Source organism: Larimichthys crocea, chromosome X, assembly GCF_000972845.2.
Source record: "Larimichthys crocea isolate SSNF chromosome X, L_crocea_2.0, whole genome shotgun sequence".
NCBI lineage: Eukaryota > Metazoa > Chordata > Actinopteri > Sciaenidae > Larimichthys > Larimichthys crocea.
In genome coordinates, this window is record NC_040020.1 from 28884609 (window position 1) to 28905607 (window position 20999).

The 20999-nt window shown below is 41.3% G+C and overlaps 3 protein-coding genes and 1 long non-coding RNA gene across 7 annotated transcripts; 3 read left to right on the forward strand and 1 right to left on the reverse strand.

The window, feature by feature from the left end:
• Positions 1–1508: 1508 nt before the first annotated feature.
• Positions 1509–5616, forward strand: LOC104927324 (BTB/POZ domain-containing protein 3). Its single transcript, XM_010741371.3, has 5 exons — positions 1509–1669; positions 1890–2164; positions 3095–3185; positions 3331–3449; positions 3590–5616. The coding sequence occupies exons 2-5, from the start codon at positions 1998–2000 to the stop codon at positions 4620–4622; spliced, it is 1410 nt and encodes a 469-aa protein (XP_010739673.1). The 5' UTR covers positions 1509–1669; positions 1890–1997; the 3' UTR covers positions 4623–5616.
• Positions 5617–5890: 274 nt separating this feature from the next.
• On the forward strand, positions 5891–7143 carry LOC113746710 (uncharacterized). The gene is made up of 2 exons (XR_003463065.1): positions 5891–6073; positions 6373–7143. It is a non-coding gene; the product is annotated as an uncharacterized LOC113746710 (long non-coding RNA).
• A 1220-nt stretch (positions 7144–8363) lies between these two features.
• Positions 8364–13419, forward strand: acaa1 (acetyl-CoA acyltransferase 1). Its single transcript, XM_027283707.1, has 12 exons — positions 8364–8659; positions 9045–9138; positions 9241–9298; positions 9384–9463; positions 9545–9587; positions 9671–9769; positions 10450–10530; positions 10601–10791; positions 10868–11047; positions 11191–11246; positions 12023–12168; positions 12260–13419. The coding sequence occupies exons 1-12, from the start codon at positions 8483–8485 to the stop codon at positions 12333–12335; spliced, it is 1281 nt and encodes a 426-aa protein (XP_027139508.1). The 5' UTR covers positions 8364–8482; the 3' UTR covers positions 12336–13419.
• Positions 13420–13508: 89 nt separating this feature from the next.
• Positions 13509–20568, reverse strand: esf1 (ESF1, nucleolar pre-rRNA processing protein, homolog (S. cerevisiae)). Of its 4 annotated transcripts, none has more exons than XM_027283701.1 (14): positions 20461–20568; positions 19293–19729; positions 18347–18705; positions 18148–18261; positions 17956–18065; positions 17664–17816; positions 17436–17550; positions 16441–16627; positions 16171–16350; positions 15824–15951; positions 15034–15124; positions 14660–14751; positions 14424–14576; positions 13509–14331 (listed from the first exon to the last, which is right to left on the reverse strand). In XM_027283701.1, exons 2-14 carry the CDS (start codon positions 19705–19707, stop codon positions 13963–13965), a joined length of 2466 nt encoding a protein of 821 aa, XP_027139502.1. In that variant the 5' UTR covers positions 19708–19729; positions 20461–20568; the 3' UTR covers positions 13509–13962. The 4 variants fall into 4 exon arrangements, with proteins under 4 accessions (XP_027139502.1, XP_027139503.1, XP_027139504.1 ...); XM_027283702.1 differs by having other exon boundaries at positions 20413–20548; XM_027283703.1 differs by having other exon boundaries at positions 20494–20517.
• Positions 20569–20999: the final 431 nt, after the last annotated feature.

Below are 20999 nucleotides of genomic sequence, written 5' to 3' on the forward strand. Positions count from 1 at the left end.
CGGCCGAAGGGAGGCCTCAGAGGAAGAGGAAGAAGGACAGTGACTCACATCTCAGCATCCGGAAAACTCCAGACATTGGCGCACCAGAGAGGAACCAGATGAAGATGAGTCTGGGTGAGTTGGAGACACAAACTCATCTTTGACTCCCATTCAACGGCTCTCAACCAGGTCCTGTACAAAATGACATGCTGGTAGTTTGGTTGTGAATCTACCTTGTGTCAAGAGAAGTTTTCAAATTTTGGTGAACATATGAACTTTTATGTTTTCCCCCACAGAGATGCTCTCTGACTCTCATCAGGCTTCATCCAGCAAGGCCAATCCCTCTGACAGCGACTGCAGGTAGGGCCAATCCCTCTGACAGCGACTGCAGGTAGGTGTTACATCACTTCCCTGTACTGATTCAATTCAATCACTGCACGATTCAAGAGATTCAAACATTTGATCTGCGCAGAAGCCAGGACTGCTCCTCTCGGGAGAGGAAGAGGAAAAGGAATGAGGAGAGTGAGCCTCAAAACAGTACACAAGAAGATAATGACACTAGTTACAATCGTTCTGCAACAGACAAATAATTTCATGACATCATCTTTACTGTACCTCTGTCTTTGTCATCTTTTTTTTTCTTCTTCTCCAAGCACCAGAGAGTTTTGGTCGTTTTCACATATTATTGTAAATAATGAGGTCATGACAAAAAACTGACCAGAGAGCAAGTACAGTCTAATCAGTCAGAGGAGGGGGGCTTAGGAAAGTATTATTATTATTATTATTATTGTTGTTGTTGTTGTTGTTGTTGTTGTTGTTGTTGTTGTTGTTTAATGGGCTTTGCTATTGAGTTCAATTAACATGGGCTTATCTGTACATATCAACTAGTTTTAGTATATACGAAAAGTTACTCTTTTTTTTTCTTCCCACATTTGTGATGCCCCCTGGATGGACGGGCCCCTTAGCATTTGCCTCTACTGCCTATGCCACGGCCAGCACTGAGTAATAGAAGTAGTAGTAGTAGTAGTAGTAGTGGTAGTAGTAGTAGTGGTAGTAGTAGTATTTTAGAGGATAGTGAATATCAGTTAGATCTTTTCTACACCTGTAATATTGTGACGTATTGTGAGCTTTTCTGGACACAATAATGTAATACCTGTTTTTTAATATAATACTGTTAAGTTGTTTTTATGCAAAGCAAAAATGTTGTAATTTTGTGTAATAATAATTTAATTATTGGTAGATTTTACAAAGACGAATGTAGATTTCTTTCTTTTTTGTAAGTTGCTTTAAGAAAACTTGAAAAGTGCCTTAAGACTCATTCTAAATCGCTGGCGTTATTTTATAAATAAATAAATGAATGAATAAATGAATGAATAAATGAATAAATAAATAAATAAATAAATGAATAAATAAATAAATAAATAAATAAATAAATGAATGAATAAATAAATGAATTAATTAATTAATTAATAAATGAATAAATAAATAAACAAATACGGTGTCGTTGCCGTGTCTGGCCGCTGGGTGGCCGCCGCGCGCCTTTGCTGAGTTGACTCTGCCGTGAACATTAGCAGAAGAAGAAGCTGGCTAGCTCCTGTAAACAAAGCTGAGCCGTCAGTGTCTCAAAGTGCCGAAAACTGTCTCATGTGGCGACCAGACATGATCATAAACACGTCTACATAACAGCAGAGTAAGTATACAACGAGTTGTTCGCTGAATATCTAAACGCTGGCCGAGAAATGAACTCGCAAAATGACATTTAGTCAGTGAGCTCGCTGTCTGTAGCGCAGACGTGCTAACCAGCTCCGGGGCTCGTCAAACTTTTTAAAATCTGGACAAACGCGTAGATTCAGCGTTTTCAGTCCGGCTGCTCTCTGCAGTGTCTGAACATGAAGTGTTTTTGTCGGCAGTGCTCTCCAGACTCTGCCGGGCGGTCAGACGTCTGTGAGCCGCAGGAGCAGCACTTCAGTCCGGCTCCGGATCTGCCATGACCCGGCCTGCAGCCTGACTGGAAGATAATGGCTGCAGAGCTGTTTCCCACCAAGAAGCTGGTCCCCTCCACCTCAGCGAGCAGCAGCACCTCCATCCAGCAGTACCAGCAGCAGAACCTGACCAACAACAACACCACCCACACGGCGCAGGGCGGCTGCAGCTGGCAGGGCCTGTTCCCGACCATCCGAGAGAGGTGAGTCCAGCTGGGGACGAGCTGTGTGCAGGCACAGCAGCCAGGTCCAGGTCCAGGTCCAGGTCCAGGTCTGTGTGCACGTCCTGTCCTGTGACCCAAACACAGCAACAATAGTGTTATAATAGGGGGTCTGCACACAAATCCTAAACACCCTCCTCTGTGAATCATGATGATCATCACCGACTGACAAGGAGCTGCTTCTTCTTCTTCTTGCATTGGACCGACTGAAAACATCGGCGTCACCTCAGCTGTGAGATGTAGTCAGTTGTCAAATGTTAAAAGTACTTTCATGTTCATGGTACTTTATGTCCGAGTCAAATATTCATTATTTGTCACAGGGCTCCACAGCAACAGTTGCCTTTCAACCAAATCTTTGCCTTTTAGATGCCATCAGTGCTGAAATATTTGCTGCATTAGAGATATTTAAATATTTCTGTTAGTCGGGACGTGGACCAGACGACGCTGCACAGGATTTGAACACGACAGCAGCTGCTCTGCCGGTGTTTTGTATATGAGGAACTGATGGTGGACACAAAAGTATCTAAATCTACAAAGATCTTAATTACTCAAAATATGAAATGGCTAAAAATGGAAAACATATTTTCAGGTTTGGTAACCAAAAGCTGCCAGTGACTTATGAAAGTTAGCGTTGATCGCTGTGACAGGAGTTAGTTTTGCATTTAAAAGACCTGACGTGATGCAGCGCTGTGCTGGTAATCAGTGCACAAAGTGTCTGTAATTCGCTCTTAATAATCTAACATTGTAAAACAAAACTGTGACAGGATCAATTCTGTATGAGGAGTATGTCTTCCACCAAATGAACATGGTCACTAAGAATCATTGAATGATTCAAGTTTGTCATGAGTTTGTTTGTTTGTTTGTTTTTTCATATTATAAAACAACCTTTTAACACATTCTGTGTCTTTGTAGGAATTCAGTCATGTTCAACAATGAGATGATGGCAGATGTTCACTTTGTGGTCGGGCCGCCTGGCGGGACGCAGCGAGTACCAGGACATAAGGTAAACCACACCCCACAGATCTGAGATCAGGCAAAGGCCTCCAGAAAAACTCCTGTGTGTGTGTATGTGTGTGTGTGTGTGTGTGTGTGTTGTTAGTGGAGATTTTGTTTCTTATGGCGTCCATGTCTTTCCTCTGTTCGGTCAGTACGTCCTGGCTGTCGGCAGCTCCGTGTTTCACGCCATGTTTTATGGAGAACTGGCCGAGGATCAGGACGAGATCCGGATCCCTGATGTGGAGCCTCCTTCATTCCTCGCCATGTTGAAGTATATCGACCTCTGATTCATTCATTGTCTATGGACTGATGCCATTTAGCTTCATCTGTATAGAAACATCAATGAATACAATTTTAATCTAATTCTGTTTAAGATGAAGGCACTGTCTCAAGTTGACTCCACCTTCACAGGTACATCTACTGTGATGAGATCGACCTGTGCGCCGACACCGTGCTCGCCACCCTCTACGCTGCCAAAAAGTACATCGTGCCTCATCTGGCCCGGGCCTGTGTAAACTTCCTGGAGACCAGCCTGAGTGCCAAGAACGCCTGCGTGCTGCTGTCCCAGAGCTGCCTGTTCGAGGAGCCCGACCTGACGCAACGCTGCTGGGAGGTGATCGACGCTCAGGCCGAGCTCGCTCTGCGCTCCGAAGGCTTCTGCGACATCGACACCCAGACGCTGGAGAGCATCCTGAGGCGGGAGACGCTAAACGCCAAAGAGATGGTGGTGTTTGAGGCGGCGCTGAACTGGGCCGAGGCCGAGTGTCAACGCCAAGACCTGACGCCGACTATCGAGAACAAGCGTCTGGTGCTGGGTAAGGCCATCTACCTGATCCGCATCCCCACCATGGTGCTGGAGGACTTTGCCAACGGAGCGGCGCAGTCCGGAGTGCTCACACTCAACGAGACCAACGACATCTTTCTGTGGTACACCGCCGCCAACAAGCCCGAACTCTTGTTCTGCACCAAACCTCGTAAAGGTCTGGCGCCACAGCGCTGCCACCGCTTCCAGTCCTGTGCGTACAGGAGCAACCAGTGGAGGTACAGAGGACGCTGCGACAGCATCCAGTTCGCCGTGGACAAACGCGTCTTCATCGCTGGCTTCGGCTTGTACGGCTCCAGCTGCGGTTCAGCCGAGTACAGCGCCAAGATTGAGCTGAAGCGTCAGGGTGTGCCGATGGGCCAGAGGATCATCAAGTACTTCTCAGACGGATCCAGCAGCACCTTCCCCGTGTGGTTCGACTACCCGGTGCAGATCGAGCCCGACACCTTCTACACCGCTAGCGTGGTGCTGGACGGCAACGAGCTCAGCTACTTTGGCCAGGAGGGCATGACAGAGGTGCAGTGTGGGAAAGTGACCTTCCAGTTCCAGTGCTCCTCAGACAGCACCAATGGCACCGGAGTTCAGGGCGGTCAGATCCCTGAACTGATCTTCTACGCCTGAGCCAGGCAGGGAGGAGGACGCCACAGAGATTTCTGCTTCACTGCCATGAAGACTTTTACTTTGAAAGAGCGGAGACGAGTCTCAGAAGGGGGTTTGAGGAGGAGGAAGGACTCCTGGATCCACTGCTGAGCCTCAGAGAGAAAGATGAAGAGACGACTGAAGAAGACTGAATCCTTATGTGTTGTTTTGTTTCACTGCAGCTGTTGATGTCGTGTTTCAGTTTCTCTCAGTCAGTTATATTTCTAGAATACACCAGGGGCGTCCCGATTCTTCAAATCCACGATTCGACTTCTGATTTAAACATTTTCTTTTTAACGCCTGTCTTGATTTGTAAAGATCAACGGTTAATAGTTTTATGCTCGGACGTCTGTCATTTACACAAATTCGTCTTTTAAAAGGATAAAAAACAACAAACAGTCTATAGGTGACAGAAGGCGACTGAGAGAATCATCAGTCCTGTTTTTGATTTCAATATTGAGAATTTAAAGCTTATTTTCAATAGACTTTAAATATAAAATTTAAATTGTGACAACTATAAAATATATTAACAACACCTCAGTTATTGGTAATCATTAGGGGTGGGTGATATTTTTATAAAATAATTAATAAAAGCAATAAAATACATTCTTTATGGACAAAATACTTGGAGCAGATTAAATACCGGATAAGTCAGAGTGACGTTGATATTCTATAAACATGAAGCAGTCGTGATTATTGAGAGTTAACATCTGTGCACATAGAAAAGTGTTTCATTGTATGTTAATCTTTTTTTTTTTCATTATTATTCATTTAGATCTCAACAGTCCAAACATAATGTTTCAAATAGTGTAAAGCTGAAGGAAACAAATGCAGTGACATTAAAACCTTAAATGTTTTGATGATTTTAGGTAACACAGATAAATATAATAAATAAATAAATGAACACACTCTGATCTGTTTAAAGTTCAGTTCAGGTGTTCATGTGCTGCCATCTGAAGGGGGGACACTACATATAAATATGATAAAATATTGAACTAATAGTTATCACCATGACACTTCCCCAGTTGATTACTCACATTAAAACACTTCTTTTTTGTATTACAAGCTTTCTGAAATGTTATGTTTAAATATGCAAATGAGGTATTATCTACTTAAAAATGTGCAGAGCAGAAATCTGAACATTGGATAAAGACAGGTTAAAAATTCCTGCTTCATTTTTTAAACAAATTACGGTAAAAGGTTTTTACAGAGCGAAATGATTTTATCACCTCGTAAGTCATAAAATAAATAAAACAGGCTATGAACAATACATGAACAGAGTCTTCTCTAAAAACCTTCAGAATATAGATATGAATAAAACTGAAACAGTCTTTCATCCATTTTGAGACACTACAGATAAAATTAATAGATATCACCATGAAACATCTCCTGTTGATTTTTTACATTAAGACAATCTTCTTTTTTTGTTTTAAGTTTTCTGAAATTTTATGTTTAAATGTGCAAATGAGGTATTATCTACTTAAAAATGTGCCAGAGCAGAAATCTGAACATTGGATAAAGACAGGTTAAGTCATAAAATAAATAAATAAAACAGGCTATGAACGATACATGAACAGAGCCTTCTCTAAAAACCTTCAGAATATAGATATGAATAAAACTGAAACAGTCTTTCATACATTTTGAGACAGTACAGATAAAATTAATAGATATCACCATGAAACATCTCCTGTTGATGTTTTACATTAAGACAATCTTCTTTTTTTTGTTTTAGGTTTTCTGAAATGTTTTTTTTTTTGTGCAAAAGTGAAATCTACAGACACAAACCGACAAAATGAAGTAAAATAAACACCAAAAATTTTGGACGTTTTCTTTCCACTAGTTTGAAAAAAAGACGTGTTATAGAAGAAAAACAGCCCAAAATCTTAAAAACTGACCAGTTTGTGTCTGTAGTGTCTCACCACATAATGTACTAAGTTTCATCATGAGACATTATAACGTTTAATACTTGACAACATGTTGCTCATCCAGCTGAGTTCCTCCTCAGGGTGGAAAACATTCCTGTTGTTACTGAAGGACTTACTGAGGCACTACTTTTATTTTGTAAAACCTGTGCAGGTGTTTGCCGTTGGTGGTTTTGCTATTTAAAGTTTTGTAGACTTCATCCATGTGAAGTTAACTATAATTTAACTATAACAATGTACATTTTGTTTGTGTTGTATTTGAAAAACAGTACTCAACAACTCCTGTGCTTTTATTTTGAAAATCACGACAACACGTTTGTACCAGATCCAGATTTGTTGTTTCGTTAATGTTGCAGTCGTGTAAATATTTCACTGAGTGTGTCCTGACGCACCTCTTCATCTGCTCTCTTTGAGAACAGAGGAAATAAAAAAAAAAACTGTTTTATATGATTCTATATTGAAGAAACATATTTTTGGATGTCTTTGTTTCCTGTTATCTGATTCCAACCTGAATGTGCGGTGAGTCAGTGGCCTTATGAATGTGTTGTTGTGACAAATTTGGAAATAAAAGGTTCAGTCAATTTGAAGTTGTCTGTGAATTCAGCGGGTGTGACTGTAAGGCTCATGTTTCCATAAGTTTAAGTCTGTTGTTGTTGTTGCTCAAAGTTATTTTTATACATGCTCAGATTCTCAAATCTGTTTGGTTCCCAAACTGGGGCTCTCGACTCCCATTAAGGGTCGCCAAAGCTAGTAGTGAAAACTTATAATATAAAAAATATATACAGTAGGCCAATATTTCATTCATTTGAATCATTTCTGTAAAGAAAACTAAATATTTTTTATTTATTTTTAAAGTTTGTTTTAATATTTAAGATCTAAAGTTAAATGAACGTGACAGGATAAGGGCACAGTGAAGACCTGAACCTCTGCTAAACAGACTCACCCTGTATTAGAAAAGTATGCAGTTAAATCAAACGAGATCAAAGAGCTCAAACTATGAGAAGAAAACACTGAATTTGTCAAAAAGGGAGCCTCTCTTAAGTATGTATGATTGTTAAAAATGTACAAATACGTAATACAGATGGAAAATGTATGATTGTTAAAAATGTACAAATACGTAATACAGATGGAAAATTGTATAAAAAGTTCCTAAAAATATCAGAAAACTCATCTCTGATTTCATATTTACAGAAAATAATCTGCTCAAAAATCATTTGTTTGACACAAACTTCCTGCACTGTTTAACATAATTGTTCAGTTTATTAGTTGTTCTGTTCTGTTATTGTTCTGTATTGAATATAATATGAAATACTCACAAAATACTCAGTGATAAAAACACTGATCTAGAGCCAGTGTTTTAGTGTGTCTGATCTTAGCTACTGTAGAAACATCAGCAGTGTCTGTAGCATGAATATAAAAAAAACTTTATTAAGGTCCATGGCACACTAGATGAAAACAGACAATATGCAAAAATACAACAGGAAAAAAGAAACTACAAAACTTTCTGCTGTGAAGTTGGACATTTTAACATGGAGACTTATAGAGACTGACTCATTCAGTAGCCAGCCTCAAGTGGCTGTTTTTAAGAAACTGCGTTTTTTGTCACTTCTGCATTGGCTCCACTTCACAGCCATGGAGATTGCTCCATGGTCTGTATAAAAGGCTTAATCTAAGGTAACAAAAACATTTAAAAATATACTTTTAGGTAATTATACACTAAAGAAAACAAAGTTATAAATATTATAATATATTCAGAAAAGTGACTGAAGATGTCAAATAGACGCAGAGACTCGTTTCGCTGTAGTTTGTCCCTCCGCTGTTTCCGTCCGGTTCCGACTGTGACAACCCGGACGTGAGAGCAGAGTCCAAACAAACAAACAAACAGCCTCACAGACTGAACTCAGGTGTTTCACCGACATCATGCACAGATTGAAGATCATCTCGGGACACCTGTCTCCCTCCTCCGGCTCCTCTCAGGACAGACGGGACCTGTGGAGGACGGAGTGCGGATCAGCGGGGAGCAGCGGTCCGGAGGACGTGGTGGTGGTTCATGGACTCAGGACCGCTATCGGGAAAGCCAAGAGAGGAGCGTTCAAGGTGAGCACACCTGCAGCCAGGTGAGCTGCAGGGACTACAAGTCCCGATGGAGCTGATCTGTTAAAACAAACTACAAATGCAACTGCATTTAAGTACACTTATGAAGTACTTGTACTTTGATCTCAGAGGGAAATATCTGACACAAATACTACATGATGTAGTGCAGTACTTGTAATGGAGTATTTTTATATTCCATTGATGTGTCAGAACATAAATCCAACATAAACAAAGACTCCAGCTTGACATTTAACTGCTATGTAATTTATAATATTATTATATTCAGCATAGTATCTATATACATGTTTTTGCTGCAGTAGAAGATTGCAGTAGCACTTCCTCCTCTGTGCTGCATGTGTCATATAGTTTAACTCTTGGTTTCCTTCAGGACACGACACCCGACGAGCTGCTGAGTGCAGTGATGACAGCGGTGCTGAAAGATGTTGGACTGTCACCCAACAAGCTGGGAGACGTTTGTGTGGGTGAGACCAAACTTTCCAGTCCACCAGAGTCACAATCAGCCTTGCTCTACTGGTGCCTAACAAACATTAAGTATTGATTCATAATCACGTGTGTGTATGCAGGTAACGTGCTGCAGCCAGGTGCCGGTGCTCTGATGGCCAGAGTGGCTCACTTCCTCAGGTCAGACTGATCATTCACTCTGTCATCCTCCATCATTCAGTCACAGTCTCACCTCATGTGTCTCACTGCTCTGTTTTCACTTCAGTGGGTTCCCAGAGACAGTCCCCGTCTACACGGTGAACAGACAGTGCTCCTCTGGACTGCAGGCTCTGTTTAACATAGCAGGTAAAAACTTCACTAATCTCTTTATAACACGAAAAGGGCACAACACCTCCCGTGACACTGTTTTTAACCCTGTTTGAACAGGAGCCATCAGGAGCGGATCCATCGACCTGGGCCTCGCATGTGGGTCAGTAAAAAAAGTTTAAAAACAGTTAAAATGAAACGTTTCTTCACTTCATCAAAAACATAACGTGTGTTTGTGTGTGTCAGTGCGGAGAGCATGTCTCTGCGTTCGATAGGTAATCCAGGAGATTTGAGCTCCAGGCTGGTGGACAACGACAAGGCCAGAGACTGCATCCTCCCGATGGGGTGAGATCACAGGGAACTCGGGAGAATTGAAGCTCCTTGAGTTGAACCGAACGCTCTAATCCAAAATTTAATGTAGAGGCACCACCAAAAAGTTATTTGTCAAGATGCCAAAATGAGTTGCTGCCCCCTGAAAATCTAACATATTGTCCAAAAATGTGTTTTATGATGCCAGAATTATTTATAATCCTAAATTTGTTTTAACATTCTCAAACTGTATTTGTTAATCCCTAAACCACAACATGTTCATCAACTGTCATCACTCAGCAAAATTTGCTGTAACCCCCAAATTATATTATTTAGAAATTAGTTATAAGCTTCTGTTTTGTTATTACATATCCACATTCCATATCCCAAATGTATTTATATAATCCTAATTTACTATCCTGACATTTGTAATTTATTTGTTAAAACACATTCAGAGTGTACGCTCATGTGCCACTAAAATGTATCATATTTTGAATGGATCATATTTACTGAGTTTCCTGATAGACAGCAAAGTGAACTGCTGCGAAATGTAGTTAAGGAAGGAGGAGGAGGTTTTCAGACCCAGATCAGAACCTTCAGCTGATAATATTAGACAGACAGCAGCATCCTTCTGTTGAGTTTTCAGATCTTTCTTGATCTTGAGAAACGCCACAAACGTCTGAACAGAGACTGTGTTTGTGTGTTTATCTGTGCAGCATCACGTCTGAGAACGTCGCAGAGAGATTCGGGGTCTCCAGAGAAAAACAGGACGCCTTCGCTCTCAGTTCTCAACAGAAGTGAGTCAAAGTTTCTAAGATCTGTTTGTCTGCAGTGAAGGAGGAAGTATAAGAGTTGTTGTTCACACAGAGCAGCCAAGGCGCAGACATCCGGCCTGTTCCAGCAGGAGATCGTTCCCGTCACCACCAAGTTTGTAGACGACGACGGTAAAGAGCGTGAGGTGACAGTCACTAAGGACGATGGGATCAGAGCGGGAACAACTCTGGCAGGACTCAGTAAACTCCGGCCGGCCTTCAAACCTGACGGCACCACCACAGCAGGCGAGTGTTGAGCTGTGACCGACAGGTGAACCGATCCAGCTCAGCAGTTATTAATCAAACACACTGTCTGCCTCAGGTAACTCCAGCCAGGTGAGTGACGGAGCAGCAGCCGTGCTGATTGGTCGCAGGTCTGCAGTCGAGGCTCTGGGTCTGCCCGTCCTGGGGGTCCTGAGGGCCAGTGCAGTGGTGGGGGTCCCTCCTGATGTTATGGGTATTGGACCAGCATTCGCCATCCCTGCAGCTCTGGAGCAGGCCGGTAAGATTTTAGAGAAGTTAAATTCTCTTTTAATCGATAAATGAAAATAAAATCCTTTGAGGTCAGGTCAGCTGCAGCTGTCCACAAGATTAAATCTTAACTAACTCAGATGTGGTGTTGTATTGATATTCTTCTTCCCTCAGGACTGACTGTGGACGATATCGACGTGTTTGAAATCAATGAGGCCTTTGCCAGTCAGGTGAGTTCAGATGTCGGTCCCAGGTTATTATCATTCTGATACTGTGAAGAGAAATATCATTTGTGATGCTCACATTAGCTGCGTCTCCATTAATGTATTTTAAAGTATCGCATTAGAAAAGTTTGATGGAAATAAGGACTTCCTTTTTCTGATCAGTTATTGTTTTTAAAAGTCCAGTGTGGAGGATTTAGTTATGTCTCTAACTCTAACTGAATACTCAATCATTACACCCTCTCCTATGTAGCATGGAGAAACTACGGTGGCTGTGAAATGTGAGAAAAATGCAAAACTCCCAAATCCATTAAGTCTGTCGGCAATTCAACATTGCAGATTCTGTGGAAGCCGACCCACTGTGTCTGTAGATATAACAGTCTCATCCTAAGGTAACAAACTAATGAAAACATAGTTATGAATATTCTGTAAATTGAGCGCCCTAAATCTGACACACTGGACCTTTTAATTTTCTTTGAACAAGTTGTGATGTAGCGAACACGTAGTCTCATCATGGCTCTATAATACATCCATGATCGCTCCACAAAGATCTAATGTAACCTTCCTCACATTAATATATGAAACAAACACAAATGCCATGTTCACATCAGGGTAGTGGATGAAAACAAGCGTTATAGACTGTCGCTCTCTGAATCCAAAGACCCCACACTGGACAGTTTTATTGGAGTATCTTTGAGTAAAAATGGAAACAAAATGTCTGTGGCAAAATAATAGTACTATGTAGAAGTGTGAATTTGAACTGATGTTGATTTACTCCTGCTCAGGCCGTGTACTGTGTGGAGAAACTGGGAATCCCGTTGGAAAAGGTGAATCCTAGTGGAGGAGCCATCGCTCTGGGTCATCCTCTGGGCTGCACTGGAGCTCGACAGGTGGTGACGCTGCTCAACGAGCTCAAACGCAGAGGACGGAGGTTTGTCTCGACTATGTTTGATTTAGTTATAGACACAAGAGTTGTTTAACATGTGTCTGAAGGAGTTCCTCTCGTGTTCTTTTGACTGCAGGGCGTACGGTGTCGTGTCCATGTGCATTGGTACTGGGATGGGAGCTGCTGCTGTCTTTGAATACCCTGGACTGTAGGAGCTGACCACAAGACTCTGATACTGTGATTTAAAGCCCCTTTCAGACGTATCGGGTAATCTGTCTTCACTTTGTACATGGCTCAGGTGGTCTGGTTTTCTTGCTCTAATCCCTCCTCGTCTCCTCGATGCAGCATAAGCGATAGTGGACCAACTCTTCTGTTCTCAAGGGTTTTTCAGAAGCTTGTTTGAGGCTCCAGCAGCGTTAGATAAATCAAATATCATCTACCAAAGTTTTTAGTTCAAACTTTCTGCTGTGGGAAGCAACAAAAGCAACACTATACAAAAAAAAAGCCTCTAACTTTGGAACATTTCTTCTTGAGTTGTTGAATTCATATTAGATTCAGATGAACATTCTCACCCAGAATGAGGACTGTGTATTTTGAACTTTATGTTTCTGTTTGAACAATTACAGCAAGAAAAACCTGTTTCAGTGTCCATGCGTGCATCTGACTGTTGTCAAAACTGTGAACCTGTCCTTTAAAAACTGCCTGGTCTCATGTTCCACAAATGTTTTCACCACATTAATAACCATAAAGCAGAGATTTAACAAACTGAGCAGTGTTACAAGGTCCAGGTCTGAAAAGGGCTACAGAGAGATTTGAATCAACCTTCACATTAATCTCCACTGAACTAATGCTGTTTTAGGTGTTAATACTCATGTAGAAAATACTTTTCAAATTTCAGGTGATCAAGTGCCTTTGATTTCATGTTGCTGATCCAGGGTTTGATTGTTCTTGATTTAAAAGATGCTGAGCCTTGCTGTCTGTTGTGAAGGTAGACCTGACCGTCCATGAGTAAATGTCCTGAGTTTGATTTCCTTTTTGAAGATGTTATGAATCCAATATGATCCGTCAAAATTAAAAGGACCAATCCAGAACAGTAATTTAAGTTTTGCAGATAATAGGCTTCATGCAAGAACCTTTTTTTTATTCATATCCTTAACCTCTCGCCCGTATAATTCAGATTGAACAGACTCTGAATGGACAAATCCCAGACGAGTCTGTCAGGTCTTCAAAATATGTTTTATCATGAGAACTCGTGCAAGAAACGACACGATGCCATGCATCTGTGCAGCAAAAAAACAAGGAAGAAACAGAAAAGAACGTGGGTGACAGAATGGATTGGGACTCACGGAGCAGTAAGAGTTTTATATATATTTTTGCAAAGAAGGCATATAGCTCCCTGCTCATATTTTGCGAGTTTGTCTACGAGCCATCAGTGAGCTCTTGGATCACGTCTTTCAACAGTTCAGAAGTAGCGATCAAGTGCAGAGCGAGCACTGATTTGCCTCTGATCTCTGAACAAATCTGCTCTTGCATGAGGCCCAACCTGTCACCGCTATCATCTGAAACTATGACTTTTAAATAACTGTAGAGTTTATAAGAGTGAACTGTTACAACACTGATTTCTTATGTGCAGAAATAAAACATTTCAACATGATGTGAGGCAGCAGGATTCAGTTTTTACTTAAAATGTGTTTCATTCCTCATCTGTTGGCATTTTTTCATACTAAACACATAAAAAAAGAGACACAGCAGTCCAGATCCTGCGTCATCACGAGGAGACACTGAGCAGATCAAGTGTCTCAGTCATTTTCAGTCTGTGGTAGAAAAGTTGAGTCAAACCTACATGAACTTCTGTTTCTTCCGAGCCTGAAACTGCTCTGTTTTGCTTTTAATCGACTTGACGAGCAGAGACAGACTGGGGTCCATCGATTTCTTCGAGGTGGTCTCAGCTGTTTGAGTGTCGGAGTCATTTTCCCGTTTCTTTCCTGCCACTTCCGGTTTACTGGCCGCTGCCTCCCCTTGTGACGGCGAGACCTGCTGAGCGCTGAATGTGTCCTCCACCCGTCGCTGCTCCTCTTCTCGTCTGCGCTGCTTCTCGGTCAGGATGCTCTGCGTGGCTTTAGTCTTCTTGTAGCTGGGGTGCGACGGATCCAGATTGAACAGGTGGGAGGTGAACATAGCCTGGAAACGAGGGTCTTTAACATCCACCTGGACAGACAGAAACACACAGACCAGAGAGGATTCGTTACAGAATGATTCGTGGCTAATTTGGAGTACAGTGGTCCAGCGGTCCCACAGACCTGGAAGTCGTCCTCCAGAGACTCCTCCCCCTTCTTCAGCAGCTTCTTCTTCTTCTTTTTGCTCAGGTTCTGCTGCTCCACGATCTTGTCGTAGTTGAAGTGTTTGTGTTTGGCCTCGTCGCCGTCATCCTCCATCAGCAGAGCCATCTCCGCCTGCACACACAGACACAAGTTAACGCGTTTATCATAATGAGCTCTCATCCACAGGTTGGAAGCTGCTGGGATTCAACTCTGACCTTTTGTTTCTCCAGCTCCTCTTCCTCCTCAGCTGTCCGCTCCTCTTCCTCCTGCTTAGTCTTCTTCTTGCCCTTCTGTTTCTTCTTCATGTCTGCAGACACATCAAACACTGATACTGAACTCTCTAATAATATATACAGTAGTATAATCACATTACACCGTCTACACGTTTATGAGTTGTGTGAAATCTACAAACCATTACAGAGATATTTTTTAGAAAGATTCGGTTTGCAGTTTTGTTTTATAGACAGACATTATTTTCCATTTGTTCCCTTCATGAATATCAGATAATTTAGACAAAAACAAGACAAGCTGCATCTGAAAATATTAAACACATTAACACAGAGGTATAATCTGAATAAGATAAGATCACCTGTAGCAGCGAGCTCCTCTGCAAAGAACGGGTCGCTGAGATCGACGTCTGAAGGAAGTTCGTCCTCGCTGAGCTCGTCTTCATTTTCTCCCTGATTCAAGGCAAAATAAAAAATGGATTCATAAAACTACAGAGGGTTCTGCCATGACGCAGAAATATACCGGAGAGACATTTTCCACTGAAACAGAAGTTGCAGAAGGTGTGGGGACCTTTCCTGAAATACTTTCAGACTCTTCAGTCACATCGAATTGTTGTTTTTGTTTGTCTTACTGTTAGTTATACAGTCTGTACCAGTCCATTTCTAAATTCACCTTCTTTTATTTATTTAACTTTTACTTATGTATCCTTCTTCTCATCACTCTGCAACACAAAACCTGACTTCCAGCAATGTCCGACAATACTCCAGCAACATTCTTTTTGAGTCTGGCCTGTAAATGTGGGAGGAGGGTTGTCTAAGATAAGACTATATATACACTCTGTAAATATATATATATATATATATATATATATATATATAGATATATATATATATATATTATATATATTATATATATATATAATATATAGGTTGCCTCTATATGTTTCACATGCTGCAAAAAATATACATGGTGTAAACATCATTTGTGTATTTGTGCTTAAAATTCAAGAAAAGATCATTTCAGTTTGTGCTGAATGATTCACAGCTGTTAGGGAAGATACCACACTTCATTTTGAAACTTGTTCCTACAATACTTTGAGGACTGAACAGAGTCAGCACAGTTCAGAGTCAGTTTGTTTTTGCTCCACTCACCTGTTTTCTTTGAGACTTCTTCTGCTTCTTCCTGTCTTTCTTCTTCTCTAAGAACTCCTCCCACGGCGTCAGGTTGTCCTTCCCTTCCAACTTCTTCTTAACCAGCTGCTCCGTCGTCTCCTTCAGCCCTGTAGACAAATAAAATACACATTCAATAAATTAAAAGTCTCGTTTACACGTGTACAGATATTTTCCTTTATGCTTTGGCTTCTTGTACACTTGCAAACGCTTTCAGGACATTTAAACCGAGATTTTTTAAATGTATCCGTGTGAAGTAAAGCAATACAGTCCTATTGTTTTGTAATAAACATACGTCTCAAATAATACTCTCACAGCTCTCCTCATACCTGGCACCCAGGTGATCTCCATCTCCATGTTTTTGTCTTCCTGCAGCTTCTTCTCTTTGCTCTGGATGCCTTTCAGCAGCTCTCTGTACTTTGAGATCTGTGCCTTACTTTTCTTCTTCTTCTCTTCTTCCTTCTGGGGTTTCTTCTCGACCTCCACGATAGGCTCTTCTGTCTGTTTAGCTACAATACAAACATCACGACTCCTCAGTGCTGCTCCATCTCATCACAGATTAAGTGCGCTGCTCACTATGTCTCTAATGACTGTCTCACCTCCTGCTGTGCTGTCTCCATTCTCCTCCTCTCCAAACATGAACCCTCCATCTTCATCATCCTCTTCTTCTTCGCTGGAGGAGGCCAGGTATGCATTGAAGTCCATGTCCAGCAGTTCTTCCTTGTTGAACTTCCTGTTCAGAGCAGTCACACGGTCGTGGTCCGTCTCATCCCATGTCAGCTCCACCTGATTGGTCAAACAGACTCAGACACATCAGCCCCAATGTCCTGTCATTTGTCTTTATTATTTTTAACAATTAGGGTCTTAATTTTGATGTGACGATCATTACATTATATTTTTACATCAGAGTCTGCCAGTCTTAAGGGAGTTGAGTTCCTTTCAGAGTGAAAGGATTTGTACAAAGGTGGTATTTTTACTTATGTGAAAGCAGGAATACCACAGTGCATAAATACTCTGTTACAAGTAAAAGTCCAAAAGTATTTGCATTGAAATATACTTAATAATATACAACGCCTTATATTATTGTATTATAATCAGTGATTCATATGTGTATCACTTTATTGTAGCAGCTGGTAAATGTACTGCTTGTGAATTTCAGCAAGGGATCAATAAAGTTTTATTCATAACAACACATGATTTATTTGTTTATTATATTTTGTATTAATAATCTGATTCTGAAAAGTAACTAAAGTTATCAAATAAAGTAAAAACATTTCCCTCTTGTGGAGTATTAGTGTAAAGTAGCAATAAATCCTTAACATTGTACATAAGAACAGTACTTTACTTAAGTACTACATTAAATCACACCACTGCTTAAAATATAGTAAAACACGAGAAAATCAGAAATAATAGTGTGTCTCAAATAAAAATGAGGTAAATTAAGGCCCTGGACAATATTAAAGAATTGTGTGAAATGTTTATCTATAATTATAAACCGGCCATCAGGTCATCCAGACCCTGTTTCTATTTTCTCCTCTAGTTACTTCATGGTATATAGAATATCATATTTCATAGTAACGCTCAGCCTTCATACCTTTGATGTTGTTGTGGCAGAGGAGGTGAACAGTTTGGGCGTGTAGGCCGAGAGGTTCACATCTGTCGCCACATCTCTGGGCTCTTCATCAAACTTAACGTCATCAGGAATAAATCTGTTCAACAGAGATTTACATTTCAAAAATGACAGGCAGCAGTTTACAATCACAACTTTTCTACTTTAGTTTAAAAGTTTTCAGTATTTATACTTTCATGTTTTAACTCTTACCGGAGGTCCAGCATCGAGCAGCTGCTCTCGTACTCGTAGCCGTCACACTCTTGGTAGATTTTGGCAGCCGTGTCGACTGAATCACACTCCACTACAGCGTAGAAATACTTCAGCCGCTTGAACTGGTAGTCACGCATCTTCTCTCGGTAAACCCTGAGAGGAGAGACACACACACACACACACACAATGATCATCCAGATCATGCTGTTGCAGTGATTTTTGTGAGTCAGTAAAATATGTTTCAGGTGTATAATTATAAGTCTGTGTGTGTGTGTGTGTGTGTGTGTGTTACCTCTCCTCCTCAGTGTCTTCGTCTGAGTCATCGGGCAGAGCTCTCAGCTCCAGTGGTCCCTGAGTCTCCTCCACCTTTAACCTTTCCTTCCCAAACTCTGATGGGTAGACCTGGACAAAACCCAGCACGACTTGAGTCACTTTTATTTCAACTCAACAGCTTTAGTTACTTTACTTCTGTTCAGAGCTTTACCTTAACAGACAGCACAGCTCCTCCTTTAGGCACGAAGGAGTTCAACAGAGCCAGCAGGTCTTTGGCTTTCAACCGGTCCCAGTCCATGTTGCAGACGGCCAGTCGGGCAGAAATCTGACTCACAAACCACAAACACAGTTAAAGAGTGTTTCCTGTCAGACAAACGCATCACGACCTCCTCCATCAGACAGTATCTCACCTCGTCACTTCTTGGGGCGTCTTTGCACAGCTCTCCCCAGTCGTGTTCAATCTCCTCTTCCTCGTTCCTCAGGATGATATCCACCTCGTCTTCATCGTCTTCATCTGAGCTGGTCTCTATGTTTCCCTTCCCTCTGGCCAGATCCGGCTCACTTTCACTGTCCTCCTCTGAATCTTGACCGGACTCCTCCTCATCTGATCCGCTTGCTACATCACTCTCCTCCTCTGCATCATCATCATCATCATCATCATCATCATCGTCTTCGCCTTCCTCATCATCTTCATCCTCCTCACTGCCGTCTGTGACACTGTCTCCCAGGTCGGCATCCTCCTCCTCTGCAGATTGCTGCTCCTCATCATCTGAAGAAAATAATAAAAAGTGTTAAAAGTTTCCGGTTTCTGCAGTGACAGAAATCCCATCATTGATGCTACGCTGACTTGTAATCAGGTGAATGGTGCTGCTGTCATTCGTACGCCTGTTGTCACACACCACCAACTATTTCACTGAATGTGGTGAAACTGGATCATATTTATGTTATCTAGTTTTCTCTCTGTTGTCCTCCGGCTGCACCGCCGACGAACGTTTTTAGGCCCAGGACGGGAGGGGAATAATGACGGAGAACAGTGCCACAACCAGAGCCTGGCAAGTGCACGTAACCTCTATGAACATCGCTAATGGCAAGAAAGAAGAGACCGGAGGACGTTGATGGAGGAAACTGAGAAGAGAATTGTTTTTAAAACACAGATTTCTTTAAATATTTACAAATTCAATCTGTAGTTCGTTTACGCATTAAAGAAAGTAATCTGTGTTTTATGGACACAATTACATACTGGACTACAATTAAAGGAAAAATCTGTTAATTTTACCATCTAATATCTAAAACAGGCCATTCGTCTTTCTTAACTTTGTCAAAGGTTTGGAAAAAGAAAAAGAAAAATCCACTCACCCTCTTCAATAACTCTGACCCCTCGTTCAGGCTGCTCCACTTTAGCTTTCCCATCTCTGCTTTGTGCTGCTTTTCCTTTCTTCGCCTCTCCATCAGCCTTCACCAGCTTCTCCTTCACTTTTTTCTTTTTCTTGCCCTCCGCCTCCTTCTTGCTCTTTACGTCCTCCTCGTCTTCTTCGTCCTCGGAGTCAGAGACTTTGTAGAAGCGCTTCAGGTCCTCTGTGGAGGTGTGGTTGATGGGACGGCCTCGCTTGTCCACCGTGTACTTCACCTTGAAGCGCTTGTCGTGAAACATGGACTGGAAACGTTTGTCGATCTTGATTTTGCGCTCTTTCTCGGGCATTTCCCAGAATCTGGGATCTCTCTGCACCCGGAGGAAGCGTTCATCGCCCTCCTGGTTCTTTTTGGACGACATGGTGGCAAACTTGAAGTGTCACCTGACAAATGAAAACAGGACATATTGATGGGTGGCTTTTCTCAGCCTCTGGCGGACTTGACTTTTTCCATAATTACAATAAAAATGATGTTTGCTTAAAGCTAGACCAATCAATAATAAAAAATTGTCCGTAGGCTCATTTTATGTCTGCTTCAGTGTTTCCAACTCATGAATTGAGGATTTAGCAGGAAACAACAGATACTGTTGAGTTTATATTATAAGTCAGTTAAATGTTTGGACATCAGCTGGACAGCCTGACATGATTATCATCATGATTATAAATAACTTGTAGGCTGAAAAAGTGTTGACTGATTGTTTCAAGTAAAACTAACAAATATAAATACTGCATAGTGTTTATATTGCTGCTTTTCTCTGTTTCAAAGCTTCATAAATTGTACTTAGCACTGTAGCTGTATGGACATACTGTGTTACGACTACAGACATTACAAACTAAACAAACACACGTGTAACCTCATTAGACCTCAGACCACGACCGCAAATTGAGCATTTAATGACCGACACAGGTCGCTCTTACTAAATGATGATCGGTTTTGATGTCTGTATCCTGGACTGTTGTTTTAAACAGCTGGTAAACAGTCTGTGGTTCACTGACACCGAGCTCACTGTAAACAAAACCACAAACACCGCACTGAGCATGCGCCAGTGAAATAATGTGAAAATTACCTTGAAATAACTTTTAAAAACAGAAATAAACACAATCCTCACTGATACCTCTCTGCTCTGCTGCCACACGTGTTTACCCACCATGCAACTCTTCCGTGACCTTTCTGTCCCCGCCCCTTTCTCGGTACGGGAGGCGAAATGCGACAAACGGACTAAAACGCGATTTACAAAACACTTTTAGTTCACATGACTTCCAGATTATAACTTCTCCTCTGCCTGTTATCGACCAAAATACTATTATTACATATTCAACATTTATTTTACATTGTTCACAGCTAAGAAATATTTTGTGGATGAATTAAGACTTTATAATCAAATTAAATTCATAAAAACATTTTTGTTTTGGTAGTTTAATTCTTAAATGTACAATTATAAACCACAGCAAAGATATATGCTCCAACGAACTACTGTTGGAAGTCTTAATAATAAGTCTCAAGTAGACGATTCAACCATATTTTTCACTTATCCGGCACTATTTGCACATTATCTAACATTTTAATTAGTTTGATGCCATTATTCTCTAGTTAATTTGGGGTTATTTTAAGTATAAACAGTGTTTATATGTAGTGATTCTATCTTCTTTTGAT

Excerpts from the sequence above, each read along its gene's own strand:
- esf1 (XM_027283701.1), bottom strand. The coding sequence starts at position 19,707 with ATGTCGTCCAAAAAGAACCAGGAGGGCGATGAACGCTTCCTCCGGGTG. Across the intron at positions 15,125-15,823 it reads AGAAGTCTCAAAGAAAACAG|GGAGAAAATGAAGACGAGCT; the intron begins GTGAGTGGAGCA and ends GCCTTGAATCAG. Across the intron at positions 14,577-14,659 it reads AGGAGCTGGAGAAACAAAAG|GCGGAGATGGCTCTGCTGAT; the intron begins GTCAGAGTTGAA and ends CTGTGTGTGCAG.
- acaa1 (XM_027283707.1), top strand. The coding sequence starts at position 8,483 with ATGCACAGATTGAAGATCATCTCGGGACACCTGTCTCCCTCCTCCGGC. Across the intron at positions 9,588-9,670 it reads GACCTGGGCCTCGCATGTGG|TGCGGAGAGCATGTCTCTGC; the intron begins GTCAGTAAAAAA and ends TGTGTGTGTCAG. Across the intron at positions 10,792-10,867 it reads TGACGGCACCACCACAGCAG|GTAACTCCAGCCAGGTGAGT; the intron begins GCGAGTGTTGAG and ends TGTCTGCCTCAG.
- LOC104927324 (XM_010741371.3), top strand. The coding sequence starts at position 1,998 with ATGGCTGCAGAGCTGTTTCCCACCAAGAAGCTGGTCCCCTCCACCTCA. Across the intron at positions 2,165-3,094 it reads TTCCCGACCATCCGAGAGAG|GAATTCAGTCATGTTCAACA; the intron begins GTGAGTCCAGCT and ends GTGTCTTTGTAG. Across the intron at positions 3,450-3,589 it reads TCATTCCTCGCCATGTTGAA|GTACATCTACTGTGATGAGA; the intron begins GTATATCGACCT and ends CCACCTTCACAG.